The sequence below is a fragment of the Benincasa hispida genome, chromosome 9, assembly GCF_027475165.1.
Source record: "Benincasa hispida cultivar pf3 chromosome 9, pf3_genome.v1.1, whole genome shotgun sequence".
Lineage (NCBI taxonomy): Eukaryota > Viridiplantae > Streptophyta > Magnoliopsida > Cucurbitales > Cucurbitaceae > Benincasa > Benincasa hispida.
In genome coordinates, this window is record NC_143486.1 from 17175782 (window position 1) to 17201962 (window position 26181).

General features: G+C 32.2%; 2 protein-coding genes across 2 annotated transcripts; one reads left to right on the plus strand and one right to left on the minus strand.

Annotated features, from left to right (window-relative positions):
• Positions 1-10693: 10693 nt before the first annotated feature.
• On the plus strand, positions 10694-13863 carry LOC120086302 (uncharacterized). Its single transcript, XM_039042872.2, has 7 exons — positions 10694-11228; positions 11451-11550; positions 12608-12703; positions 12832-12884; positions 13013-13061; positions 13484-13531; positions 13650-13863. Exons 1-7 carry the CDS (start codon positions 10990-10992, stop codon positions 13731-13733), a joined length of 669 nt encoding a protein of 222 aa, XP_038898800.1. The 5' UTR covers positions 10694-10989; the 3' UTR covers positions 13734-13863.
• LOC120086301 (putative protein phosphatase 2C 49) lies at positions 13846-16013 on the minus strand. Its single transcript, XM_039042871.2, has 4 exons — positions 15521-16013; positions 15128-15325; positions 14787-15022; positions 13846-14593 (listed from the first exon to the last, which is right to left on the minus strand). The coding sequence occupies exons 1-4, from the start codon at positions 15698-15700 to the stop codon at positions 14023-14025; spliced, it is 1185 nt and encodes a 394-aa protein (XP_038898799.1). The 5' UTR covers positions 15701-16013; the 3' UTR covers positions 13846-14022.
• Positions 16014-26181: the final 10168 nt, after the last annotated feature.

Sequence of the window (26181 nt, forward strand, 5' to 3'; positions counted from 1 at the left end):
GAGTGGGAGTAGGAGTGGTCCGATTCGTCGACTCAATAAAACTACCATTTTCTAGATTTGTCCAAGTAGGGAGCTAGAAAAAAAAAACTACACACACAAGATGGAATTCACTCCTCCCCATTTTTATGGTAAGTAGATTAATTGTTCTCTTAAGGGCTAATTCTGGGTCTTGAACATTGAGGCCTCACCCTCTCACTTTGTTCATTAGAGAGATCGTTGGTACTTAAGGAGTTAGATGTAACTAAAGGGGTAAAACGATAACTTGACCCAACTATAGTTACGAGCGATTCATGAAGGATCGACTTATTATTGATTGATTATGTCCATAGATACAGAAATATATCTACAATGCAAAGAGTGCAGTCTTGGGTCTTTAATGAAGTGGACTATAATTAATGAATGTTGATTAACTTAAGGAGGTTAATTAATTAATCTCGTATTATTAGAGTTTCTAATCTGTACGTCCATAAGAACCCCTTGCTAGCTCACTAAGGGTAAAAAAAGAATCAATTAATTTTGGATTAATTTGAATTGTTCAAATTAAATAAGGAAATTAATTGTATAAAATACAATTAATACTGAAAGAAATCGAACTTGGTTTCCATGAGCAGCAGAATAAGACAATTCCAAATTACAATCATGATTCAATAATACATTTACAGTCGACTTCAAACATAAACGGTTATGCAAATTACAAAGAAATTACAGCATGAAACAATACCAAGCGTACAAAGAGAACTACACACACATATGTAGTAATGTCTCCACACTTCGATGTGCGACTCTGATCGAAAAACCGCAACCACAAGCGCTCGATCTACACGACCGCAACACTGCACGAACTCTTCGCGCTCGTCTTCAACGATCTCTTCGGTCACGATCTCCTCTGCAACACAAACTCTTCCGCAACGCCACGAACGGGCTCCTCCAAAGCACCACGAACGGCCTCCGAAAAATCTCGACATTGTCAAGTTGAGTCTGACATCACCAACAAGGCGACCTTAGTATTCTCGGTGTGAGAATCCAGAGGGTGGGCTCTGTTCGAACTTGGTGTGAGGCAGACGAACAGAGGAAACACAGATCGTGTACATGACTGGGCAAGTGGGAGAAATCAGAGACCTATCGTATAGGTCGATGCCCAATCATTTAGATAAAGATATGCGATCGTCTAGCAAAAGCTATGCGATCGTTTAGCTCTATCGTTTAGCTCGATAAACTCTACACGATCGTTTACCTTGGGCCAGCGATCATTTAGCAAAGCTATACGATCGTTTAGTAAACACTGCACGATCGTTTAGCTAGCACCTGCACGATCGTTTAGCTCAGCCCAGCCGTCATTTAGTAAATCTATATTTACTTGACGACCACCGTGAGTTTCTTTTCGCGGAGAGAAAACTCAAAATTCTTTTTCAAACTTTTGTAAAACCAACTTACTCTTTTCAAAATAGGAAACTGATTTCCTTTTAAAACCTCACGGTTACCATGATCAATAACTATCCACTACATTTGGTTATTTAAAAGAAAAAGTATTAATTATCTAATAATTAATATTATTATAAACATAAGTGATAACCAACTTATCATACTATATTTATAACCTATAGTTTTAATATTTCATCTCATGAAACATATAAACCATAGTTCTTTTCCTATTCCATGGTAATTAATGTAAATCTCATTTACATGAATCCTCCACTAGATGTATCTCATACATCATACCAATTATATCACATATAATCAAAATACCTCATGTCAATTTGAACATTTCAAATGAACACCAAGAACTTGATCCTTCAACAGAATCCAAGCTACCAAGGGGACCTCATGGACCTGTAGATTCGAAGCTCCAACAGTACGTGAATAACTGACTAAACTCTTTAGTCACATTTAATCACGAGACCCACCATCTGTTAACTGTCAAGTATTCCACTAAAGACCGATAGCTAAACTCTCCTCACTACAGATATATTATGTGTCCATCTTAACCAATCAACAGTGCGACAACCCTTCACAGATCACTCGTAAGTACAGTTGGGCCAATAACCGTTATGCCCCTGTAGTTACATCTGTCTCCTTAAGTATCACTGATCCCTCTAATGAACATAAATTATAGTCCTACTATGACAGAGTCTTCTCTTCCAAAGAGAAGTTGTGGCTATTATGTTCAAGTCCCGAAATCAACCCTTAAGGGAGTAATCTCTCTACTTATCCCTTCTTTGGGAAAGGAGTGAATTCCATATTGTGGATTGAGTTCCCAGCTCCTAGATCAGACAAGTCCCCAAAAATGTAGGCATGTTGAGTTGGCAATCTAGTCACTCTCACCCATACTAATCAAAGGACCGCCCTCAAAGACAAGAGTTCACAAAACACTCAAGATTAAGATCGTGTCACCTACGGTCGTTTAGGTGAGATGCAAGTCTCTAGTATCAATGGTGTTATATACAAAGTCTAGTCATCCCGTGGTCTAAGTCTTATACAAACTCTTTGTATAGGATACCCCCGCTCCACGTCTCCACACGAATGGTCAGGATCAACCATCTATAGTAGTTTACAACACTTGCAAAGTCTACAAAGCGAGCCATATCCGTGGTGTTACCAGGATCAGGTATCCCACCTTAATCCTTATACTACGGACCGATTTAGGTTATCACTTAAGGCATGATCCACTTGTATATCACATATACATGTTTAAGTTCACACAAGATAACCAATGAGCTTTGTTTATTGGATATGAGTAAATGTCAGAATTAAATAACACTTATTTTATTCATTTAACAATGTGCATCTTAACAAAACAACGAGACTCCGGGAGAATTAGGACACCAATCCCAACAAATATGATGTATATAGATACATTATAATATAAAGTCAGTTTTGAATGAGATTCAAAATTATACTTTATAGTATGTGAGAGATAAATATTTGAATAAGATTCAAATATTAATTATATGAATGAAATTCATATTAAAACTATAAGTTATAATTAATATGAATGAGATTCATATTAAAAATATAAATCATGGGAAATGATGTTATTTGAATATGATTCAAACTAAATTAAATATATGATATCTAATTTATTAATTAAATAATTTTTAATTAATTAATATTCATTTATTGAATTATATATTAAATTTTGATTTAATATATAAATTATTTAAATTTAAAATAATAACTCTCATTGGGAGTTAGTGTGAGTTGGTTGGAGAGAGAGTCTCTCTGATAGCTTGTAGAAATACAAGCTATTGTAGCCTTTTACTTAGAATTATGAGGGCTAATAAGTAGAATATGTGTCAATAATACCAAGAATTCATATGGAATAGTGAGTGCGTCGACCAGCACCGAAAATCCTCACTGACCCTATATCATGTGTTATTCTGCATCAAAGTGTCTATTTTTGCAACTATTATAGGAATTGATCACGTGCGTTGATTCCAGACCGCCGCAAGGTTGACTGCATGCGATGATCTTCATGAAGACTAGTTCGTCATATGGAATGTTGCGTCCACAGAGTGATAATCGTGATAGAATATTGATCACAAGGTGTGTGGAATGCGTTGACACTTCAAGAGAAATAAGCACGAATGCATACCTTGGGAGTATCAACAAGATAAGGTGATGCTGACATTTCCCATACCGCGACAGAAGTAACAATGAGTCAAAATGGGGTATCAGAGCTGTCGGTGTTTGAACTTTATAAATAGAGTCTTGGAGCTTAACTTCAAACCATCCGAGTTTCTGCCTTAGGCAGATTCTTGTGATCACAGATGAGAGCATGAGCAAGATATTCTTTGAGAGTTCCTCACCTTCACAACCCCTTCCGAGTGACGATCAGAGTTTTGCCAGAGATAGAGCTCGAGAGAGATTTCTCCACCATCCATCCATGGCACCAACAGAAGCCTGGACACATTTCGGATGAAAAGCAAGAGATTGCTGACATTTGGCCCTCCACCTCTCCTCTTATCTCTGTATTGTATTACATTTTGGCTTAAGACATTAATACATTTTGTAATCAATGCATCTCTTAGTTCCTTCAGCACCATCTTCATCGTCTTCATCTTCTTTATCATCGTTTAGTTAAGTGTTAAATATAGGTCGCATACTCAATCATGCGGTCTAGAGATATGATGCATGTAGCAAATCACCGAGAGGTGTACATTGCACAAGTATAGTGAGTTAATCCTCTTTGCTTGGTGTGAGGTTGTCGCAATGCTTGTCTATGAACTGATTAGCTACAACCAACTGCCCGAGAGAGTAAGTAGTGGAACATACTAAAGCAAAGTAAGCAATGTTCCTAGAGATAGGAACGATCTTATGCTCAATGCAACCATGCATTATAGAGATATAAGCATGTGGCTGACCACCGAAAGGTGTGCGATGCGTTAATGTGACGAGCTGGGATTATTCTAGCGACCAAGTATAATGATGCAGTGAATTAATTCCATCCACAATTTTGTTTCTTCATTCACCTTATTACGCGTTAACAATTGTCACATCTCTACCAATTCTTATAGTTAAACCTTCATTGCTCAATATGTTTAGTTAGGAGTAGGAGTAGCATATAATCCATTAACTTCTATCTTTTTATTTTCATTCATCGCCTCAAACGCATCACTTCACAAGCATCATTTAGTTACAAGTCCCTGTGTTCGATGTCGGATCATCCCGAGAAACTTGTGTTCTCGTTATACTTGGCGAGAAAGCAAGAAAACTTGTGATAGGAACACATGGTCATCGCATACGCGCTTAACGCATATTGCATATTCTTCAGTCCAATGCATGACCATCAACGCATAGAGATTAACGCATATCAAAAGACGAGTGCATTTTTCCTCTTCATTTTTCTTCGAACACTCTCGTATAAAAGAAAAGGACAAGATTTGTTTTTGATTAATATGTTCCAATGCATAGATCACAGACAAGCAAAAAGAAGAGTTCTCTCTGTGTATTTGATCTTCTTTCCCAAACCTCTATCACACAAATCTCTCCCTACCAAATTAAGAACCCCATACATTGATTTTTGTCCTGAGAATAGCAAGAAAATCAAATGGTGGTGTCCTTTATTCATAACTTGTTTGTTCGTGATAGACGTTTTTCTAGTTCGAGGGAGATCTTGCATTCATGTTGCTCCGTTTCGAGCAGAAGAATTACGAGAAAAAGAGTCTTCAAGGGTTAGTTCTTTTTATCCTTGTCTCCCTAGAAGGATGTTATAATTTATAAATGTCTATGTTGTTCTTCTATAATTTCTGTATCTTTTTTTTTAATTTTTCAAATTGAATTACATTGGCACATGTGTTTACATGTTTCCGTTTAGAATTTCATTCCTTCAAAATCTGCAAAGCTGCATCTTTCATCGCCCAACACAATCGGTAACACTTTGAAATTAGCCAACCTATGGTCCAATTTCTTGCCGAGAAAAACGTAAGTTTTTTGTTTGGACATTATTCCATAAAGGCATCAATACTATGGATAACGATCACCACGCTATCCCTCATATTATTTGAATCCTAACTGGTGTATCTTATCTAAAAGTAAATCCAAAAATATGGAGCATCTCTTTATGTAGTGTCATCTTGCTACCAGCATATGGAATCGCCTAAAAGCGACTGACTATGCCTTACTACCGAACACATTGGAGCAACTCCTTGATGTACTGACACACACCCCACAACAAAACAAAGTCAAGATCCTTTGGTGTAATATCATTGGTGCATCCTTCGAGTGCTTATGGATTGAGCGCCACAAACGTACTTTTCAGGATATTGAAAAATCACAATCTGAGAAATGAGAAGAAATTATTACGCTTGCGGCCCTTTGGTGCAAAAAAACCATCTCATTTCAACAGCTACGATGTAACTTATATTGCTTTAAGTTGGAAGGTTTTTCTCTAGCCTATCCTTCACATGTTTTTGTTTGTACTTTATATCTTGAGTTTCTCTCTTGCTCGTTGATGTACAATACTTTCCTTTTGAATGAATGCATCGCTTTTGGATCCGGGATATGATGAAAATACTAAGGAAGTGTCAACCTAGTTGAGATATTCTGATAAACCTCCCGACCCCACCTTTTCACTAGTATTCTGTTAAAAAAACAATATGTATATGGACAGATTCAAATTCTTGGTCTCTTAATCAAAAACAATTGGAACATAAATTCAAATCTCAACCATTAATCTAACTTTTAATATTTTTGACCTTATGAGAAGTTTATGATTTAAGTGTGCTTTTAGGGTAATAATATATGGATTTAGACTAAGGTCACCAAAATTTAATTGCTTTAATAACATGTTTAATTATGTATTAAAATATATGGTAAAAATAAATTTATATACTCAAACTTTGAGCATTGTATCATTTAATACTTCAAACTGATAGTTGTATCGGATGAATAAGAAATTGCAGTCAACCAAATTTTGTCATGTCATCACAAAGAAAGCCATTTTATTTAGAGACAAATAAATGACAAGCTAAAAATTGTCAACTAGCTCTTTTTGGCCATTTGATCACAACAAGAGGCTTATTCAAATTCAGCAATGATGCTTGGACCACGATCAATAAATTTGCCCAGTGGCCTAAAATGGTAAATTTGATCACTACAAGAAAAATAGCTTTTAATGATCAATAAAATTTAAGAAACAAAAATGATGATGAACAAATATGTTTCTTAAAAAATTAAAAACAAAAAACAAAAAATAGTAAAAAATAGTGTTATCAAATGGGCTATAAATTAGATATGATGATGAACATTTTTTAAAATATTTTTACACATTTTTATATGGGTTATAAGGAATTCAAAAACTGAAATTAAAATTTTAAATAACAAAATTAGAATAACAAGGAGAAATAAAGAGGAAAATTCAAAAACTAACATTAAAATTTTAAACAACACAATTAATAAAAAGAGTGAGTTGGGAAGGAGGGTTGAAAGTTTGGAAAAAGAGTGAGAAGGAAGGGGAAAATGAAAAGAATGGATTTTGTTTAATTATATTTTTTGAATAACCTTTTTGAGACAATATAATATATTGCTAAAGATTTTAATGTTTAGTGGTGTTGGTTTGTGCATCACAAATTGTTTTAGTGACACTTATGTAAATTTTGTCACTAAAACTGATATTCTGCAACATGTTTTCCATTGCGTCACTATAAATTACTATTTAGCAACAAAATTTTCTTGCATCACTAAAAATTTGTCATAGAAAATGAATTTTCTTGTAGTGGATCGAGTTGAGTAACTAAAATCGTTTGGGTTCAAAGTTCAACCTAATTTAAGCCCATGGTGGAAAATTATGCCAAATAAAAGCTTGGATATTTGTAATGCATGGTAGAATAAGAGAAAAAATCTAAAAATATATTACATTTTTAAAATATTTGCAAATATGGATGAGTTGACTAGTCAATTTTTTAATTTTTTTTTAATTTTTTTTTAATTTTTTTTTAATTTCCAATTTCGCTCTCCCTTGTCTTATTTTGTTGTACAACTTTTTTAGTCTTTTTATTTTATTTCTTCTTTGATTTTTGCTTCTTCCCTCCCTATTTTCATTTTTCATTTTATTTTCTTTCTTAGTTTTTGCTTCTTCTCCTTTTTTTTTATTTTATTCTTTCCTTTATTTTTTTTTATTTTCTTTCTTCAGCTCTTACTTATTCCTTTTTTTAATTTTTATTTTCTTCTATTTCTCCGATTTTTTCTTCTCTCTTATCTTTTTTTTATTATTTTATTTTCTTGTCTTTCTCCGATTTTTTGTTTCTTCTCTTTCTTTTTCTTTTTCTTTTTTAGTTTTTCTTTCATTTTTCCAGTTTTTGCTTCCTGTTTTCTATTTAATTTTCTTTCTTTTTCTTCAGTTTTTGTTTCTTCTCTTTCTCTTATTTTTAAAATTTTTCTTTCCTTTATTTGAATTTTTTTTTTCTTCCCCTTTTCTTCACAAGAATTATGAGGCTGAATTCTATACGCATGACTTGAAAGTATTCAATTGATAAGTGACTTAACACCAATAAGCCAATCATCAAGTTTGATTATTATAACAAATAATAAATATAAATAGCAAATGAAAGTCTATCAGTGATAGCCACTAATATTTTCTATCATTAATAGCTTAATCTTTGATTATATTTTCGTAGTTAATAGCCACTTATAGAAATCTATCATTGATAGCCAACTTAGTGAATTTAATTAATAAAGTTGAATCTCGAACTAAAATGTAAGTGGAATGCCTAGAAGTTATCACTAATAGAATGTTTATCAGTGATAGAAGCTATCATCGAAAAGAAAAGAGACTTATAAATGTTTGGGAAGGACGAGAAAGGGGCAAAAAGGTGTTCAGTGGTTATGATTGATAGAAGCTACTACTAATAGCATGTTACCAATGATGGGAGCTAATACTAATAGCATGTTATCGATGATGGAAGTTATCCGATAACACGTTATCGGTGATAAAAGCTACCACTGATAGCACGTTATCAGTGATAGAGAACTATCACTGATAGCATGATATCAGTGGGATCGTTGATAGCATCTTATTAATGATGTTATCAGTGAAAGAAGTTATCACTGATAACCACAATATGAGTGATGTTAGTGATATCGGTGATAAAACTTAAGTGATATCTATATATCGAGTTTCTTTCAAAGATGATAACCAGTTATAGAAATCTATCACTAATAGCCTTAAGTGTTAATATTTCAAGGTTGATTCTAATTGATGAAAGTCTATCAGTGATAATGACCGATAGCTGCTCACTTTTAGCCGTTCCAGCGGTTATGCCTGTTTTGGTAAACATTTTCTTCGGCAACCGTTTTTTGTGTCCGCACCCCCCTGAGTAGACGAGAAAGAAAGGAGATTTCTCAGTGATAGCCATGATAAAAGATTATTAGTGATATCTACTATGGTAATCAAAGTTGTTGGTCTTCTTTCAAAGTTGATCACTATTTATAAATCTATCATTGATAGCCACTGATAGCCTTAAGTAGTAATATTTCAACGTTGATTCCAATTGATGAAAGTGAATCAATGATAGCTAATAATAATTGATAGCAAATTAAAAGTTAATATTTCAAGATTGTATTAATTTTTCTAAAATTGAAAGCTATCGCTGATAGCAACTATCATCGATAGCAATTGATAGAAACTATCAACGATAGCAGCTGATAGAACCTATCAGTGGTCATCACTGATAGCTGCTATCAGTGATAGCTTTTATTTGAAAAAACCGGGAAGAAGCGAAAAAAATGGTGGCTAGGCATGGGTTTTTTTTGTCTTTTACCATTTTTTGATCTATATATGCAATTATTTTATCCTTGTACTACATATTCTATTATTTTGGGCTTAAATTCTATTTATGCAACTAGCCCTAAAAGCTTAGGTTCAAGCTCAAAAGCAATTGGGCCCAAGCCCATGTAATGCCCATAAAAGTTATATAAATAGAGGTTTTACCCTTCATTTTTTAGTAAGAAGATTGGGAGAGTTGAAGCTTTGAAGCTCTTATATTTTGAAGATTGAAGCTATTTAGTTCTGATGACCAAAGCCCTCAAACTCCCAAGTTAGAAAGATCGAAACTCTCAAGTTTTAAAGACCGAAGCTCTGAAGTTCTCAAGTTCTGAAGACCGAAGTTTTCAAGCTCTCAAGTTCTAAAGATTGTAGCTCTCAAGTTCTCAAGCTCCAAATATCAGCTTTTACACCCCTGAAGATCTAAAGACTAAATCTTAAAGAACTTTCAAACGATCGAGAACACTCTGTAAACTCTTAAAAATCAAACACATCTTTGAAGACCAAAAGCAGTTCGTAAGTACTTCATAGATTAGATGACTTCCAAACCCAAGAATTATAGCTTCGAGAATAAGTTGCAAAGCCCTCAAAATAAATTTGCATTTGAGAACAAGCTGCAAAGTCTTAAAGACAAATCAACATTAAGAACAAGCTACAAAGTCCTGGTTTACTTTTCAAGAGAAAGCATCAAATGAGTATGTATTAGAGATTGTATTCACTTTAATGAAATCAATACAAATATGAAGTTCATTTAAAAGAATTAAAATTTCTCCAAAAATCTTGTCAACAGTATCAATTAAAATCAAAACTTGAAAACTTGAGAGTTTAAGATCTTTAAAGCTTTAGGGGAGTTATATTCTTTAGATCTTTACAACTCTAATCTTTGATACTTTAGATCTTCAAAACTTCTATCTTTGGAACTTTAGGGTTTCGACATTTAGTTCTTTCGACTCCCTCAACATGAAAGCTAAGACCTCTATTTATAGAGGTTTTCATGGGCCAACATGAACTTGAGTTTAGTTGTTTTTGGCCCAGAGATTGCGATTGAGCCCCATTTTTTCTTTAGCCCAAATTTTCACTATGTGCTTAAATTAAGTTGGACTTTAGATCCAAACAACTTTAATTACTTTATTCGTTCCAATTTATAATTTCAGACCCAATTGGATTTCTAGCCAATTTTATTTATTGTGGTACAGACTTAATCATTGTTGAATTCAATAATCCTATTATTAGGATCAGAGACACATGATATTTTTTATTTTCTCATTTAATCTCCAAATTTTAAGGCTTTGTTGTAATAACGTGGTGAAATTTGATTGATCGAAATTTCGATTTCAACAACAAAATTTCTTTTTAATATTTAAGATTAAATTGTATTAAAATTTCGATTGTAATTGGATGAAATATAAAGGTTATGATAACAATTGATATAACTCTCTAGATTTTAGAGTTATTTTTTTTCTTTTTTTCCACACGAAGAAAAATTGAAATCCACTCAACACTCAAACAAAATCCAAAGTCAATTTTTGAACTCAAAAATTTATGAAATAATTTTTTTAACTAATTGTGGTTTGTGCAAGAACAGCCTCCGAAAATCTATTTTTCCAAAGCCACAATAGTATCAAAGGGCTGTTCTTGCAGTTTGTTCGTTGTTGCTAGTCAAATCTCTGCTCACAACTCCCGTTAATGTCCTTTTGCTCTCGTCTTCTTCACTAATCCCAAATCCCACTATGGCAATTGCAGCACTCACCTGCAATTCGACTCCAAACTCTCTCACTCATCGATCCATCAGAAGGAGAAATGGCATCTTATTCATGGCGATTCCCACTTGCAGAAGCATCAGTTCGAGATCACTGTCGCTACCCGAGCTCGTCTTCAAGATCCCACGCTGTTCTTCCAAGCGCAGAAGAAACCCCATTTGCCCTCCACTCAAATCCGTCTCCCCTGTGATGGAATGGCAGAATTGCACGTAAATACACCATTTCTTTCTCGATTCTCAGTTTCATTCTCGTTTATTGATTCTCTATTTGCTATGGGTTGTTTGGATTTCATATTCGTCGTCCCTTCTAAAACTTCCCAATTCTTCTCTGGATTGGTTTGGTGGTTGTGCAGTTCTTCAAGGAGGATGGATTCTGAGTTTCTTAGAATGTTATAGGTTTGTTGCTATAATTAGGAAATGTGATGAATGCAGGGCTAAGATGGAAGTTGATATACCTGCCTCGGTTGCCTATAAATGCTACTCAGATCGTGAAGCTATTCCGAAATGGATGCCATTCATTTCATCTGTGAAGGTGAGTTATATGTACCACACACTCTCAAGAAGTTTGCTAGCTGATACCCTTTATTTCTGGTCGACTTGAAAACCTTTTCCATGCTTAGTTCAAGATGCATCTACCAAAATATGGTTAGGGGGGAACCTCCAATTTGTTTTACTGCCTTATATTAGGAGAAATGTATCTTGAATATTCTGCAATTTTATTTCTCTGGGATGTTTTCCTTATTTAAAGTCTGTCGAATTTGAATGGGACATGTTCCTTCCTTTCGCTGTGACTATGTAAGGGTAAGACGTTGTCTTGCTAAGGTTGCCGTTTCTGTTATGAGTTTAGTGAAATTGTATGTTGTGGTTGGACGACAAAGTGCTCTGTAGTTTATCAAGTTTGTGAAGCAAGAAGTTTAAACAGTATTTCGTGGTGTGTTGTATTCAGTGGAGTGATCTTCATTTGAACGTGGAAAGATAACACCTTGGAGAAAGGGAGTCTCACACTTAGGGTGATCTTAAGTGATTTATTACTAATATTTACATACTTAGGTGCTAAGTTCTATTGAGAAGGAGTCTCACATCTAAAGGGAGTCCAGTGATCAATAATAAGTTAGACTCTACGTATATCACAGTAATTGTCATTACTTTACAGATAAATACAATGTTGTAAACTCTTGACTTTTTATCTTAATGAATTTATTTTTTTTCGGGCACACTGTCTCCCAAACGTAGGTGGTATGTCACCGAATTGAGTTACTAACCTCTGCATGTTATTCGCTTAGTTTGTTGTTTGTACTTTATTTATTATTTCTGTGATTGCCAAAAGTATATATAATACATGTCTTACAAGTGTCAAAGTGTCCAATAGGTTTCTATTATAGACACATTATCCAAACTAAAGCGTTGGTGCTGCATAGACATAGGCTATTAACTTTATATTTTAGGAGAAATTTGATGCACGAATTCTAGATATGAATTTAAAGGCACAATACCATGTTAGTTTACCACCACCCTTTCGATTTTGGAGTTGAGCTGCATTTATTAAAAAATACTGTAGTATTTAACTACTTGTACAATACTCTTTACAGGTATTGGAAGATAACCCTACATTATCACGGTGGTCACTAAAATATAATGCTTTTGGTCAAGATATCGAGTTCTCCTGGCTTGCTCGAAACTTACAGGCAAACAATTCTCTGCTTTGATCCTTCCATTTAACATCCATCTTTGCCATATATTTCTGGCCCCTTGATATTCAGGAATGCTCTTCTAGTTCTTTCTGTTCTTAAGATGCTATCTGATGATATTGCAGCCGACCCCTAATCAAAAAATCCATTGGCGGTCTCTTGAAGGTCTTCCAAACAGGTACCTTGCCGATTTATTTCAATAGCATTCTTTAAATCTCGTGAATTATTTACATGACTTCGTTCCATGGGATCTGCTTGCCGTATTATCTACTCTTTGATGGTCAATAATCTTTGTTGCATTTGCAGAGGTGTTGTACGATTTTATCCAAAGGGCCCCTCGTCTTGCCTTGTAGAAGTAAGTCTATAACATCCCATATTAACATGTTGATCTCTTTTTTGAGTAAATTACAGGAGACATCCTTACATTTTAATCCACCGCATTATAAGCTCATGCAAAACGTTTTCATAAAATCAACATAAAAGCCGGTGTGTTGGGGGAATCTGTCCACAAGTTAGAAAAGAGTATTATTTGTGTTATGTACATCATTTCTTTCTTAACGTGCCATTTGACGGAAAAGTTCATATTATAACTCCAAAAGGGAAATTATGGTTCAGAAGATTGGAACATACGTGATTTTATAGGGAAGTTAGGATTCAGAATATTCAAACATGTATAGATATGTTCTCATCGTCACTCTATTGCATTCATCGTCACTCTATTGCATTCTCATTCTAGTTTTCAAACATTTTTAAATTTCGCTTTTTGGTTCATTTCAGTTGACAGTCTCCTATGAAGTTCCTCCTCTTCTGTCTCCAGTGGCCTCTGTAAGCATTCCAGCGTTGGTTTCAATTCCATTATTAGCTCGTAATCAATCATGAAAAGCATAATTCTCTAATTATTGTGGTGCGCTTTGAGTAAATTGAATGATCTTTGCAAATGCAGGCGCTGCAGCCTTTGCTTGAGAGATTACTTCAACGAGGCCTTAAAAGCTTTGCCATGTTTGCCAAGAAATACCAAACGTCTTGAAGACTGAAATTATTGTTATATGGGTATCATACATTACTAATTTTTTTCCAAATACTCTTATTGACAAATGTAAAATCTTGAACAGAATCATTTGTTTTACTAAAGAATTTCATTTAGTCTACAAAAATACGCTGAGCCCAGCTAATTTATTGATATATGTTCATAATCTGCAATCTGAAGAAGAGTTGATATCTCAGAAAATTATTTACATCAAAATAAAAGGAATTGCAGTTGCTGAACTCTTTCAATCTGTTTGTTACAAATGAGTTTTTACAGGAAGCAATTACACTCATTGGCATCCACTGTTATCCAACCATCTTTGCAAGCTACAGAGAGCCTGTGCAGAGAGACTGCAGTATCTTAACTTCCGCTGCTGTGGTAGCGGAGAATTGCCGGGATGGAAACTGGAGAAGCAAACAACAACAACGGTGAGGTTATCGAATGAGTCCAAACGCAAAGCCTGCAGGACGAGGTCTCGAGCACACCGCTCAGGGTTGTCGTGACGTTGAAGCCCCTGTCGAACTACATTGACTGCTTGCTGGCTCGACATCACGTCCCAAATCCCATCACAGGCTATGATCAAGAACTCATCCTCTTCTGTAAGAGCCACCTGCCTGCATTCTGGTTCTGCAATGAGAGGTGAAGGAGAACCATCAGGGAGCTTCATGTCCCAATCCCCTAAGGCCCTGGAAACTGATAAAACGCCGTTGAGATAGCCACCATCAACAAAGCCACCCAACTCTTCTACTCGTTGCTTCTCTGGAGAATAAACCGGCCGGTGGTCTTGAGACATATCTACTGCTTCCCCATTCCGGCTGAGAACAGCGCGGCAATCTCCAGCATTCGCCACCATTAAATGCCTGAAGAACAGAAACACACAATCAGCCATATGACAATGCAGTGCCATTCGATTACGTCAAACAGAGTGAAAACAAAGAACAAGACAGCGAATTCGAGTTGATAGGCTAATGGAAACCACTAACAGCAGACTACAAAGACAGAGATTGCTATCAAACGTATGAACGATCATTACATTGGAGAGGATAAACGTACCTTCCAAGAACAAGAGCTGTCAGGGCCGTTGTCCCGGACGAACTACTGACACTGGAATCCTCAGCCAGAGCTCGATCAGCTAGAAGAAAAGCTTTCCGGAGGCAAGTTTCTATCTCCTCCGGCAAAACTTCATCGATATCTGGAATTTGAGGAAAACTAACATCCTCAAAGAAGAGTCTAAGAACATTCTTTCTGATATAAGCTGCTGCTTCAGGACCTCCATGTCCATCAAACACCTGATCAACAGATCCAACACATCAAACTCCCACTCAGATCACAACAACAATCATCCACATACTATACAATAAGGCAACCCAAAAACAAAGAACTCAACAACTCACCCCATAGAAAGCACTTGGCTTAGGAAACTTAAAGAGCGATCCCAAATGTGAAGACAAATCATCTATCCTTATGTGTTCATCTTCCATATATCTCCTAGGTCCAATATCAGCAAAACTCCCCGACCGGAGACTCGGAAATTCACTTCCGTTCGCCGTATCGACGTCGGAATCTGGAATTTTCTTCATGGGTTTAATATCCTGAAGAAAGAAATATCATAAAACTCAAACGCACACAACAGAACTCAACTCAAAATCATCATTCCAAGAGACTAAACCCCAAAATTCCCCTAATCGAACCCGATCACTACAGAAACAAGTTCATAACGGTCACTGTTTCTTACCCTAAATCAAAGGCTGAATTTCAGAAGAAAAAGAAGAAGAAGAAGAACATACCGATCGAGAACTGGAACAAACAGAATCGGAAGCACGAACACGATCAAGAGTCGGATCAATCGAAATCCCACCATCGATGGATTCAATTTCATCAACAACACAAGTCTCTTTACCAAAATACGGAACCTCCAAACCCGGGAGACTCTTCGAACAAACAACAACCTCAGCTTCAGCCACCATCTTTACATTTACCAAAGAATCAGATTCTTCAACAGAGAGATCAAAATAGTTATAATCAGAAGAAGGGCAAGTTGGAATCTGAATTGAAACTGGAATCGGAATTGCGATTCGGATTGGAATTTCTATTCTTTCTTTGTTCAGGAAATTTTAGAATGTTGATCAGAAAATTTTCTGTTTAAGTCGGCGATGTAGAAGAATATATAGTGCAGCCGCCGCGGGTGAGAGTAAATTCGTGGAAGGAAACAGAGCACGTAACGCCGTTATCGGAATTTGTCCGTGAAGACACGTTAACGTTTCCACGTTGACGCGTGGCAGGGCTTTTTTTCCTTTTTTTAACGTTGATGAAAATACTAAAATGGCCTTCCTTTGAATCGCGTTGACTCTAATTTCTGGGTCTTTTTTTTTATTTTTATTTTAAGAGGAGCGGGTTATTGGGTTGGAGTGACGTAGGATCATGGCTCTAGTAGCTATAGAAATTTCTAGCGACATAATGGAAGCTTCTCAATTTTTTTTTTCAACCCTACCGACGTGGAAATTAAGCAACTTTATAATTGTTTTATTTTTTAAAAAAAAATTGCTCGTTATTTGTTCATACCATTAAATTATTGAGAAGATGTGGAAGGGAAGGGAAGGGAATATATATTTATATAAATTAAGGAATGGTGTGATTAATATTTTATTTTATTTTATTTTGAGAAATATAGGGATTTAGATGTTATAGAGTATTTCACAAGTTAGAGAAAAGGATGAGGAAGAAAGAGATTGAAAAGAGAAGTTATGAGAATGGCTCAATTATAAGTTTAATTTCTAAAATATCTTTTCTTTTTTTAATTTGACCTTAAAATTTATACTTTCAATTTGATGTATAATGTATTTATGAATTATTTTTATTAAAAAAAATGTTGAATGAAGTCACAATTGAAAATTTTGATTAAATATTTTCTATTGGATTATAAAGTTTAACAACTTATTAGGCGAGTTTGTGATACATAAATAAACAAGACTTCCAGAAAAAAAATTAAGAAAAATGGTAGAGAGAAATTAGAGAGAAATTATATATGTTAAGAAAATTGAAAAAAAAAATGTTTATAAAAAGTGTGATAAAGAACCTCTATTAATTTACCCAAAAAAAAAAAAAACCTATTAATTACATTCCTGCTAAATTGAAATAAGATTACGTATTACACCGGTTGAAAAGTAATTCATCAATGGTAATGTAAAGAGTTGATCTTAGTTGATTACTTTTATTGTTGCTTACCTACTTTCCTAATTATAATAAGACATAGGGCCCGCCTTAGAAATTATAATCAAAACGTGTAATCTGATTGAGAAATAAAAGGTGTTCAATCTGATTACGATTGAAAATTACGTAAGATTCACTATGTTTATCGGTACCGTTATAGTTACTCTTACAAATATTGTTACTAACACTATAAAAATTATGAATTTACCACATTTATGGTTACCTTTATATTTACTATTATTGTTATCGTTATCGTTATTATTACTGTTATCGTTACTGTTTGTCCCTAACGAGATTGATAATAGTAAAATGTGATAGATTTATGATTCTAGGTAGCAATGAGAAGCAATCTTATGGTGTTTGCGATTCAGGCCCATTACGATTCATTCATCAACAAAATCTCATTCCGATTACACTAATTTTTATTATGATTTGATAAATGTGACCTAGATATTTATCGAGTTAGTCTTATTTTAAGAAAATATGTTACAAAAAGATGAGGTTTTTTTTTAAGTGAAAAAAATTAATATAAATTAAGATAACGTAAGCAATTATTTAAGAAGTGTGATGCAATTACGTGTCAGAGTTGCCCGACGATTCGATGGCTTCATACGCAGTTACAAAAAATTGGGACGTTGCCACGTGTGGCCAAGTGAGTGGCTCCTTATTGTACCATCCGTTTAGTCCAATTTTTTAAAAGGGTATATCCCATAATTATTGAGCAATTAAATTGCAAGAAATTAATATTAATTTAATTTCTATAAGAATAAATCCTATTTTTGGCCGGAGAGTTCACTAATCTTTAACAATAATTTTTATAAATTCCCTTTTTTGTCGATGCACCTATTTTTATTTATTTTGTCTTTTATACATTTTTGGTGAGTTGTTTTGACGCAATTTGTTAATACAATAAATACATATTAGAAAAATTTGAACTCAAGTTCATGAAAAAAATATATATAATCTATAAATTGTGATTGAGCTACGTTTTATAGATATGATAAGATTATGAAAAGTTTCTAAACATATTTAAAAAGTGAGTGATTCAAATTATTTGCTAACATGAACTGGCTAGGTTGTATAAATTAGGATTCATTTAATTCCAAAGAAGACATATATTGGTTGAACTCGAGCTAGATGAGACTGAAAGCCACCTGACTTGACTTGTGTAATTAAACCAATAAAAGTGAAGTTATTTGACTCATCGTGTGGTTATAGTTGTAGCTTGACTAAGTTAGACTAATAGCATGGAGCTTAAATGAGAATGCAACATTTGAGCTTGCTAATTAGTATAATTGATGACATGAGATCACACATTATACTCTTTGTTTACATACTTGGAACGACACTAATCTATTGTACCACAACTGCTCAACAACAAATACTTTGTAAAGAATAACTACATAACTAAGAAGTTTAATAAATTGTAAGGATAATTTAGGTCTCGTTTGGTAACTATTTTATTTTTTATTTTTGTTTTTGAAAATCAAGCCTATGAATATTATTTTTACCTCTAAATTTCTTTACTTGTTATCTACTTTTCATTAATAGTTTAAAAAACCAAGCCAAATTTTGAGAACTAAAAAAAGTAGCTTTCAAAAAGTTGTTTTTGTTTTTGAAATTGGACTAAGAATTTAACCATTGTACTTAAAAAAGATGCAAATCATGATGAGAAATGTAGATGATATAGGCTTAATTTTAAAAAAACAAAATGGTTATCAAATGAAACCAATAAATACTAAAGATAACTACACTTCTATTAAGCTATTTTAAAATGTAATTTGTTTACATTATACTATTAGTGATCTACAACTATCTTCTCTTTTCTTTGGTTGCTTTTAGCATTGTCACTCCCCTCCAACCAAACCACCTAATTAACTATGTGCACATGATGAATCTAAATAGTTGTTCAACTAAAATTTACAATTAAAAAATATATACATTTACCAACAAAAGAGAAATCAATATTTGATTTATAAATAAAATACACTAGGATTCATATATTTATAAAATATTTTATTTATAAATAAAATACACTAAAATTTACAAGTTTTTAAAAGCTACTTCTTTTAGTTTTCAAATTTTGGCTTGGTTTTTTAAACCATTGGTGAAAAGTAGATAAGAAATGAAGAAATTTAAAAGTGAAAGTAGTATTCATAGGCTTAATTTTCAAAAACAAAAATAAAAAATAAAATGATTATCAAACGGAGCCTTAAAGGTTAAAAAATATATATCAAAATAGTATATTGGAATAGTTTGGAGCACTGAGTTGAGTCCATATGTCGGTAGAGTTTATATGTCTGTATGGTTCATATGTCTATGTTTAAGGTATTTGGAGTGTTGAATTAAGTTTATATGTCTATGGTATCTAGTGTAGTTTTTTCTAATATAAATAATTTATTTTTATAGTGATTATTTTTGTTTGAAAGCTTTTTTATTCAATAATTATATATATATATATATATATATATATATATTATGGATTGCACTTAGTTTTATTATTTGTTTTTTTAAGTACACATGTAATGTTGGGAGTTTTGGGAAATAGAGTTCAAGGTTTACTTTTGGATCAGACATTTCATTTTTTTTTTTTTTTTAAATTTAAACAATCATTTTACAAATTTGTGCATAAAACATTTCTTGTTAAGTTGGACAAAATTATATTAGATTTATTGGAACAAAACAAATTTGGATTTATATTGTAAGTGAAATATTCTAAAAATATATATAATAATATAATAAGCCTATTAATGATCATGTTATATGGTTAGCACAAAAAATATATAACAAAGACTACATTCTCCAACTCAGTTATATGATACAAAAAAGATATATATGATGGGCCAACAATGGTTAGGTCCACTTACACAAATAATAAAAAATGTGCATAAACGTCCATCCAAATGTTCTATCTAATAAATATATGTTTGATAAGTTCTTTTCGTACCTCCCCAAACTCTAGTTTGTATTTATCTTTTGTCACGATACAAACTTCAGTTTGGATTAACTTAGAAAAAAAAATTTCTAAAAGTCATTTTCATATAAATAAATTTGATAAAAACTATTTAAAATAAAAACACTCGTGCGTTTGACATATATTTTTCAAAAGTATTTTTATACACAAGTTTTCTTACTTGTTATATGCTAAAAGCGTTTTTATTAATGTCAAATTACTATAAAATAATGTGAACTAATAATTTAAAATAATGTTCGTTAGAGTTGGTGAAGGTGCCCGCCGTTAGAGGTCGACATAGTTGGTCGTTAGTGAAAGTCGCCAAAGCTAGTCGATGGAGGCGGGCAGAGTGGCAACAGGGACATTGGTGGTAATGGGGGGGAGTGCACTGTTGGTTGGTAGGATATAAAATATCGGTGACATGCAAAATTATCCCACCAAACATTGAGTTGAGTTCATATCTCAATTCATTTCAACTCATACTCTCACCGTAACATAACTCCTTAATGATATAGAAAGTATGAAAAATAAAAGAAAAATATCAATATATACCCTTAAATTTTCAAGGTTGTATTAATTTAAATCGATAACTAATAATTGTATCAATTAAACTTGGAAAATTTATAAAGTATATTACTTTAAGCACTATGTAGCACTTCGTTTGGGAAATCATCGAATAAAGTTTATAATTGTACCAATAAACCCCCAAAATTTATAAATTGATCAATTTAGACTCTTAGTCAGAATTTCGTTTGAAAACCCTCCATGTATTTACTCTAATTATCCATTTTGTAAAACCAGCAGTCAAAGAAGTTTGCACACACTTGAGAATTAATACATTAATAATTTTCAAAAGTAGTCCTAATGAAAGATTTAAATTGGTTGACTTTTGAATTTTTAGAAATTTAATTTACTCATATTACAAATTTCACACGATGTTTGTCGAATAAAATTTGAAGGAAGGTATAAATTAATATTGGAGTTTAAGTTAATACAATTATTAGGTCAGAAATATTAATTGATACAACATCTTCAAATTTTAGGTGTATAAATTAATATTAAAAAAAAATTACGATTTAAGAGTCAGAAACCTAAAAGTAAAACAAAGGTTAAAAGAAAAATGAGGTGTTAAGCAATAAGAGTAAAAAATTTGAAACAAGGCCCTTTTGGATATTGGGTTTCCTTCCAAAACGACAAGTAGCTGTTAGGTTTGGTTTCAGTGGTCTAATTCGGCAACCCACTAATTAAATACTTTACATTATAACGATTAACATCTTAAAGATGAATCAATTATTTAACTATTTTTAAATATAGAAATATGAATTATAATATTTATAAATAATAGTAAAATATCACAATCTATCCATAAATATTTTTTATTATTTAAAATAATTTGCCTACATTTCCTTTTATTTTTTTTTTTATCTAAATGAAATTAATTGATTTATATATCTTGGTCACATTCTGCCTTTTTACATATTATATTAAAAGTGAATTTATTTTATGTCGTGTTTATCCTGAATGATGAGTTGATCAATTTGCACAATTTGCACTCTTGTTACTTTTTTTTTTTTTCCCTTTTTAATCTTTTAATTAACCCCATATCGAATTATAAATTTCTTTTCTATGTATTGCAAGTTTAAACTTTTACCAAATATTTGAATTGTAATACTAAAAAATGTCATATATAACCAATTTAAGTATTAATTCGTATTTAGTCAATGAATTGCAAAAAGTTTCTAAATTATGCATTATACTTCTATTTATTTCTCTCAATTCTAGTACCTGTCAATTAGTGAAGGTTAAAATTGGTTGATGATATAGTTTAATTTCATATGGATCAACAACAATATTAAATTAAAACTTATTAAAAGTTGGTATAGATTATGTTAGTTGTTATAATATTAAATTTAACTTCACCTGTGAGTTTAAGCTTTTAGAGATGACATAATTGATGATTTAATATATTAAGTCAAAAAGATATTCAAGTGTGAGCTCTTTACCGGAAATAGGTTGGATTGACATTCTTGCCTACTCTGCTCCCATCAAAAGGGCTTTTTTGGTTCACCAACGTGTAGGTAGTGATCAGGGTTTGCAATGATAATTTTAGGGTTGGTGTGTGTTGAAAGTGGATCTTCATAAAACTTATGAATCTGTTCATTGGGATTTCCTCCTTGGCACCATCTTTGCTATTGGTACTCCTTGTAAATTTGTAGATTGCATTAGAGTCTATATCACATCTCCAATGTACTCAATTTCAATTAATGGGTCCCCGGAGGAGTATATTCATGGAAGAACAGGTCTTCGGCAAGGGACCCTTTGAGATTGTCATGGAAGTGTTCTCTCGTTTGTTGAATTGTTCGCCTCCTTACTTTTGGTTTCATTATCGTCTGATCAAAGTTGTCTCACTCATCTATGTTTTGTTGATGATTTGATGATCTTTAATGATAGGGACTGTGGTTCTTTGGCTCTCGTGCAAACTTTTTTGAAAAGGTTCCAGGAGTTGTCTAGTCTTATTGCTAATGGTTGTTAAAGCTCAATGTTTTTAACTAGTATTTCTCTTTGTAAGGCGAAGGTTCTTTGGGAGTTCTTAGGATTTCCACTGACTTCTCTCCTGTTTGATCTACCTCTTATTTTAAGAAGATTTTTGTATACTTGTTTATTCACCTCTTTTGAAAATAATTACCACTCATATGAGAAATTGGTATGCTAGGGCATTGTCTTATATAGATCAACTTCAACTTATTCATTCTGTTCCACAAAGCTTTTAATTTTTATTTTCTCAAATACTAGATTTGAATGTGTTCTGCTTTTTTAGCTTTTTGGAGGGATGTAAAAAGGAAAAAGAAAAAAAAAAAAAAAAAAAAAAGAAGATATTTTTGGTAAATGTGTTTTGTGGGATTGTGAGAGAGATTTTTTTTTTTTAGACAAGCGTGGAGAAAACCAAAGACGTGTCGTATTTCCATCAAACACGTGGCACCTTTTACTGCATTTCTCTCCACATCAAAACTCAAAACACTTTCTTTCTTAAATATATAAATTAAATATTTTAAAAATCATTTATTCTATCCACACTATAAATATTTATTTTCAATGAAGTGACATAATTAAGGAGATAAGAATTCGAATGTTTGAGAAGGTTGTACACATATATTCTTACTTTAACATGTTGGCATTATAAACATCGTGTTGTTTTTTTCTAGATTATCTAAAGTTTTTGCTTAAATTATTAATTAATAGTGGAAATATTGAATACATGTTTTAGGTAAGGAATTAGGTTTAAAATATCATCAATTTTGTAACATAATATAAAAAGTTACAAATCGATAAAATTTAGATTGTATATCAATAATAACTCATACTGTTAGTAGAAATCTATCCGTAATAAATATTTTTTTCTATAAGAGCCTATCAACGATATTGATAGACTTTATCATATTTTCAATTTTTTAAATATAATTAAATATTTAGTTATTATCCATAAATATATTATCTATTATAATTATCCTAAGATTAAAGAAGTTTACATAAATTAAATCCATTAAAAAAATACTACTATTTATGTTTTGAAAAAAAAAATCTCCTTTTTTTTTATCAAAAACTTAATTATAATCTATATAAAATATCACTTTTTCTAGTGTTGATTTATGGTAGGTAAAGTTTTTCTAATTTGATCATTTATTTTGAAACAAGCTATAATTTTTTTTTTTCTAGAAAAAGGAGTAGAAAAACAATCAAGAAAGGAGAAAAGTAGAGCAAAGAGAACCCAAAATTCAAATCCCAAGTAGATAAAACAAAACCAAAAACCAAGAAAAAGAAGCAACCTAAACAAAAATCAAAGTTGTAGGTACATAAAACTATAATATAATATATAATATATATCATAAATTGAGAATTTCAAGATATTTTTCATTTATCATGTTCATTAATTGAATAAAATTTAAGAACGAGATTAACATAAAACAAATTAAATTGATAATATAGTACATATCTCCATTAACTAGTCGTTTGATCATTATTAATTAATATTTTTCTTTAGTTGGTGGACCTTATGTTATGTTTTTTAAATGGACATAATATTTATTGCATGTGATTCTTCTGATAGATGAAAAATGCATCATTTGTATTTTTCTAATAATAAAGAAGATGCAAAGTAATAAATAATGGATAATATGAATAAAAAATTATTATTGAGCATTGGAGTATTGCAATAATTGGTGAAATAGTGAATGAAAAAAGAATCTGACACGTGTTTCAAAGTGATTTGGTGGGGTTGGTGATAGTTATTTCTTCATGGTTGAGTGTTGGGAAAATGATTCTCTCCAACCACATAAACTTATTTAATGAAATATTCACACATCTTTTCTACGCAATGAAATTGAAAATTTGAAAGAATAACAACAATAATTCAATTCAAATATTTAAACTATAGAGTTGGAATATATACATTAAAGTTGTATTTTGACTATAATAGCTTAAAAATTGAAATAATATAAAGATTAGTGTCTAACAATCAATTGTGTTTAGTGTACTATTTTAAGATCTGTATTTTAAAGTTATAATTAAGAGTGATATTGTCCTAATTAAAAGTGTTTAATGTTTGAAAGTTCAAGCAATATTGGAGAAAATAATTGTGTTGTGTTATGAGTAAATTTGGATTCAAGAAAGAATCGAACTTGAATGAGATAAAAGGTGAAAATCAAGATCGAAATGCTCGACCCGGGCTCAAATGGACCTTTTGGGCCAAGAGGGCCACGAGATGAGGTCTGTGAGAAGTTAACCTTTGACCTTGATTCAGGATGAGACCACCCTTTAGGTCGAGAGTTGGCAAATCTTATACCTATAGTCCAAATCTAAATAGGAGAGAGAAAATCTTAAGTCAATTGACTTCATTATAACTTCATATCCTTAATTGCTTCAACCAAAGCCCACTTAATAACTTATGCATTAGAGGCATTATAATAAATACCACGTAGTATAGAGTGAGATGTGACAAATAAAGGTCATGTGCATTGCATCCTATCTAAATTTTGGCATCACCATCTTGTGTATGCTAGCAGGAGTAAATTGATTGAGAAGTACTTACAAACAAAATATATAAGAACAACTCACTATATACCATAAATTTTGGAGTAGTAACAATTAAAACCTTGAACTTTCATAAGTATATCAATTTACACCATTTTTCAGAATCCGTTTGAAAAATATCGTGTGAGACTATTGTTGCAATTAAACTTTGAAAATATCATTAGCGAATCAATTTAGACCATTTATTAAGTTTATCTAATTTTAAAATCACTCATGCATCATTCCATGTGTGTGTAGATTTTCTTCAAATGTTCAATAACAAAATGGAAATTAGATTTAAGAGATGCATGGACGATTTTAAAACAAAAACATCACTACAGGCCTAACTGATTAGCTTATGAAACTTTAAGAGTTTAATATTGAGAAATATTTCCTATTTCTACTGCAGGAATAAGCAAAAAAATAACAGAGAAATTAAACACAAGAAAATTGGAAATACAAGAAAGAAATTCACTATGTGAAAATTTGTTACAATCACATAAAACAGTTCTCTTCTCGATTCTAATTATAAGAGTACTCTCAAAGCTTTTGACTACTCACACCTGTTTCCCACCGTCCAACTAAAGAATACAAAAGGTATTTAATAAGAGTTAGCCCACTAAGCTTAAGGTGTTTCTAACTAAGACAACTTAAAACTAGAGGCATAGACTCTTTTCATAGGCTGAGAGTCCATCCTCATTAGTTCAAATTTTTATTGCTATAATTCCAAAGTTTAGGTGTGTTTATGAATATTTTTTCATATATAAACGTGTGTGAAAACGTTAATAAGCAAAATATAAAAGTAATTTAATCAATATCAATATATATTATCAAAGTATTTATGATGGACGAGCTTTTACTAAAAGCACTTATTTTAGAAGCATGGCAAACAAACCCAAAATTCAAGACTAGATAACTTGAAATGGAGAATATTCTGAGTAAGAAAAAGATGAACATTTTTAAAACTTGGAATTAATTCTTTGCTTACAAGAGATTAAATCGTTGACCATCGAATCCAATTCTTGATTTTCCGTGGAACCTATGTGTTATGACTATGAATTCACAATAATTTTCAAGCATTTTTAACCCGTTTAATTTTGAAAAATTGTAAAATATGTCTAAAACGGAGAATTGATTTTGATAGATGTCTTTTATATATATATATATATATGGATGGATAGGTGGAGTCCGATAGTTATTTTCCATTTTTACCTTCTA

What these genes read in the sequence shown, in the direction of transcription:
- LOC120086302 (XM_039042872.2), top strand. Translation starts at nt 10,990, where the DNA reads ATGGCAATTGCAGCACTCACCTGCAATTCGACTCCAAACTCTCTCACT. An exon ending in ATGGAATGGCAGAATTGCAC is followed by an intron (nt 11,229 to 11,450) that starts GTAAATACACCA and finishes TGATGAATGCAG; the next exon opens with GGCTAAGATGGAAGTTGATA. An exon ending in TTCTGTCTCCAGTGGCCTCT is followed by an intron (nt 13,532 to 13,649) that starts GTAAGCATTCCA and finishes TTGCAAATGCAG; the next exon opens with GCGCTGCAGCCTTTGCTTGA.
- LOC120086301 (XM_039042871.2), bottom strand. Translation starts at nt 15,700, where the DNA reads ATGGTGGCTGAAGCTGAGGTTGTTGTTTGTTCGAAGAGTCTCCCGGGT. An exon ending in TTTGTTCCAGTTCTCGATCG is followed by an intron (nt 15,326 to 15,520) that starts GTATGTTCTTCT and finishes TTCTTTCTTCAG; the next exon opens with GATATTAAACCCATGAAGAA. An exon ending in AGCCAAGTGCTTTCTATGGG is followed by an intron (nt 15,023 to 15,127) that starts GTGAGTTGTTGA and finishes TCTGTTGATCAG; the next exon opens with GTGTTTGATGGACATGGAGG.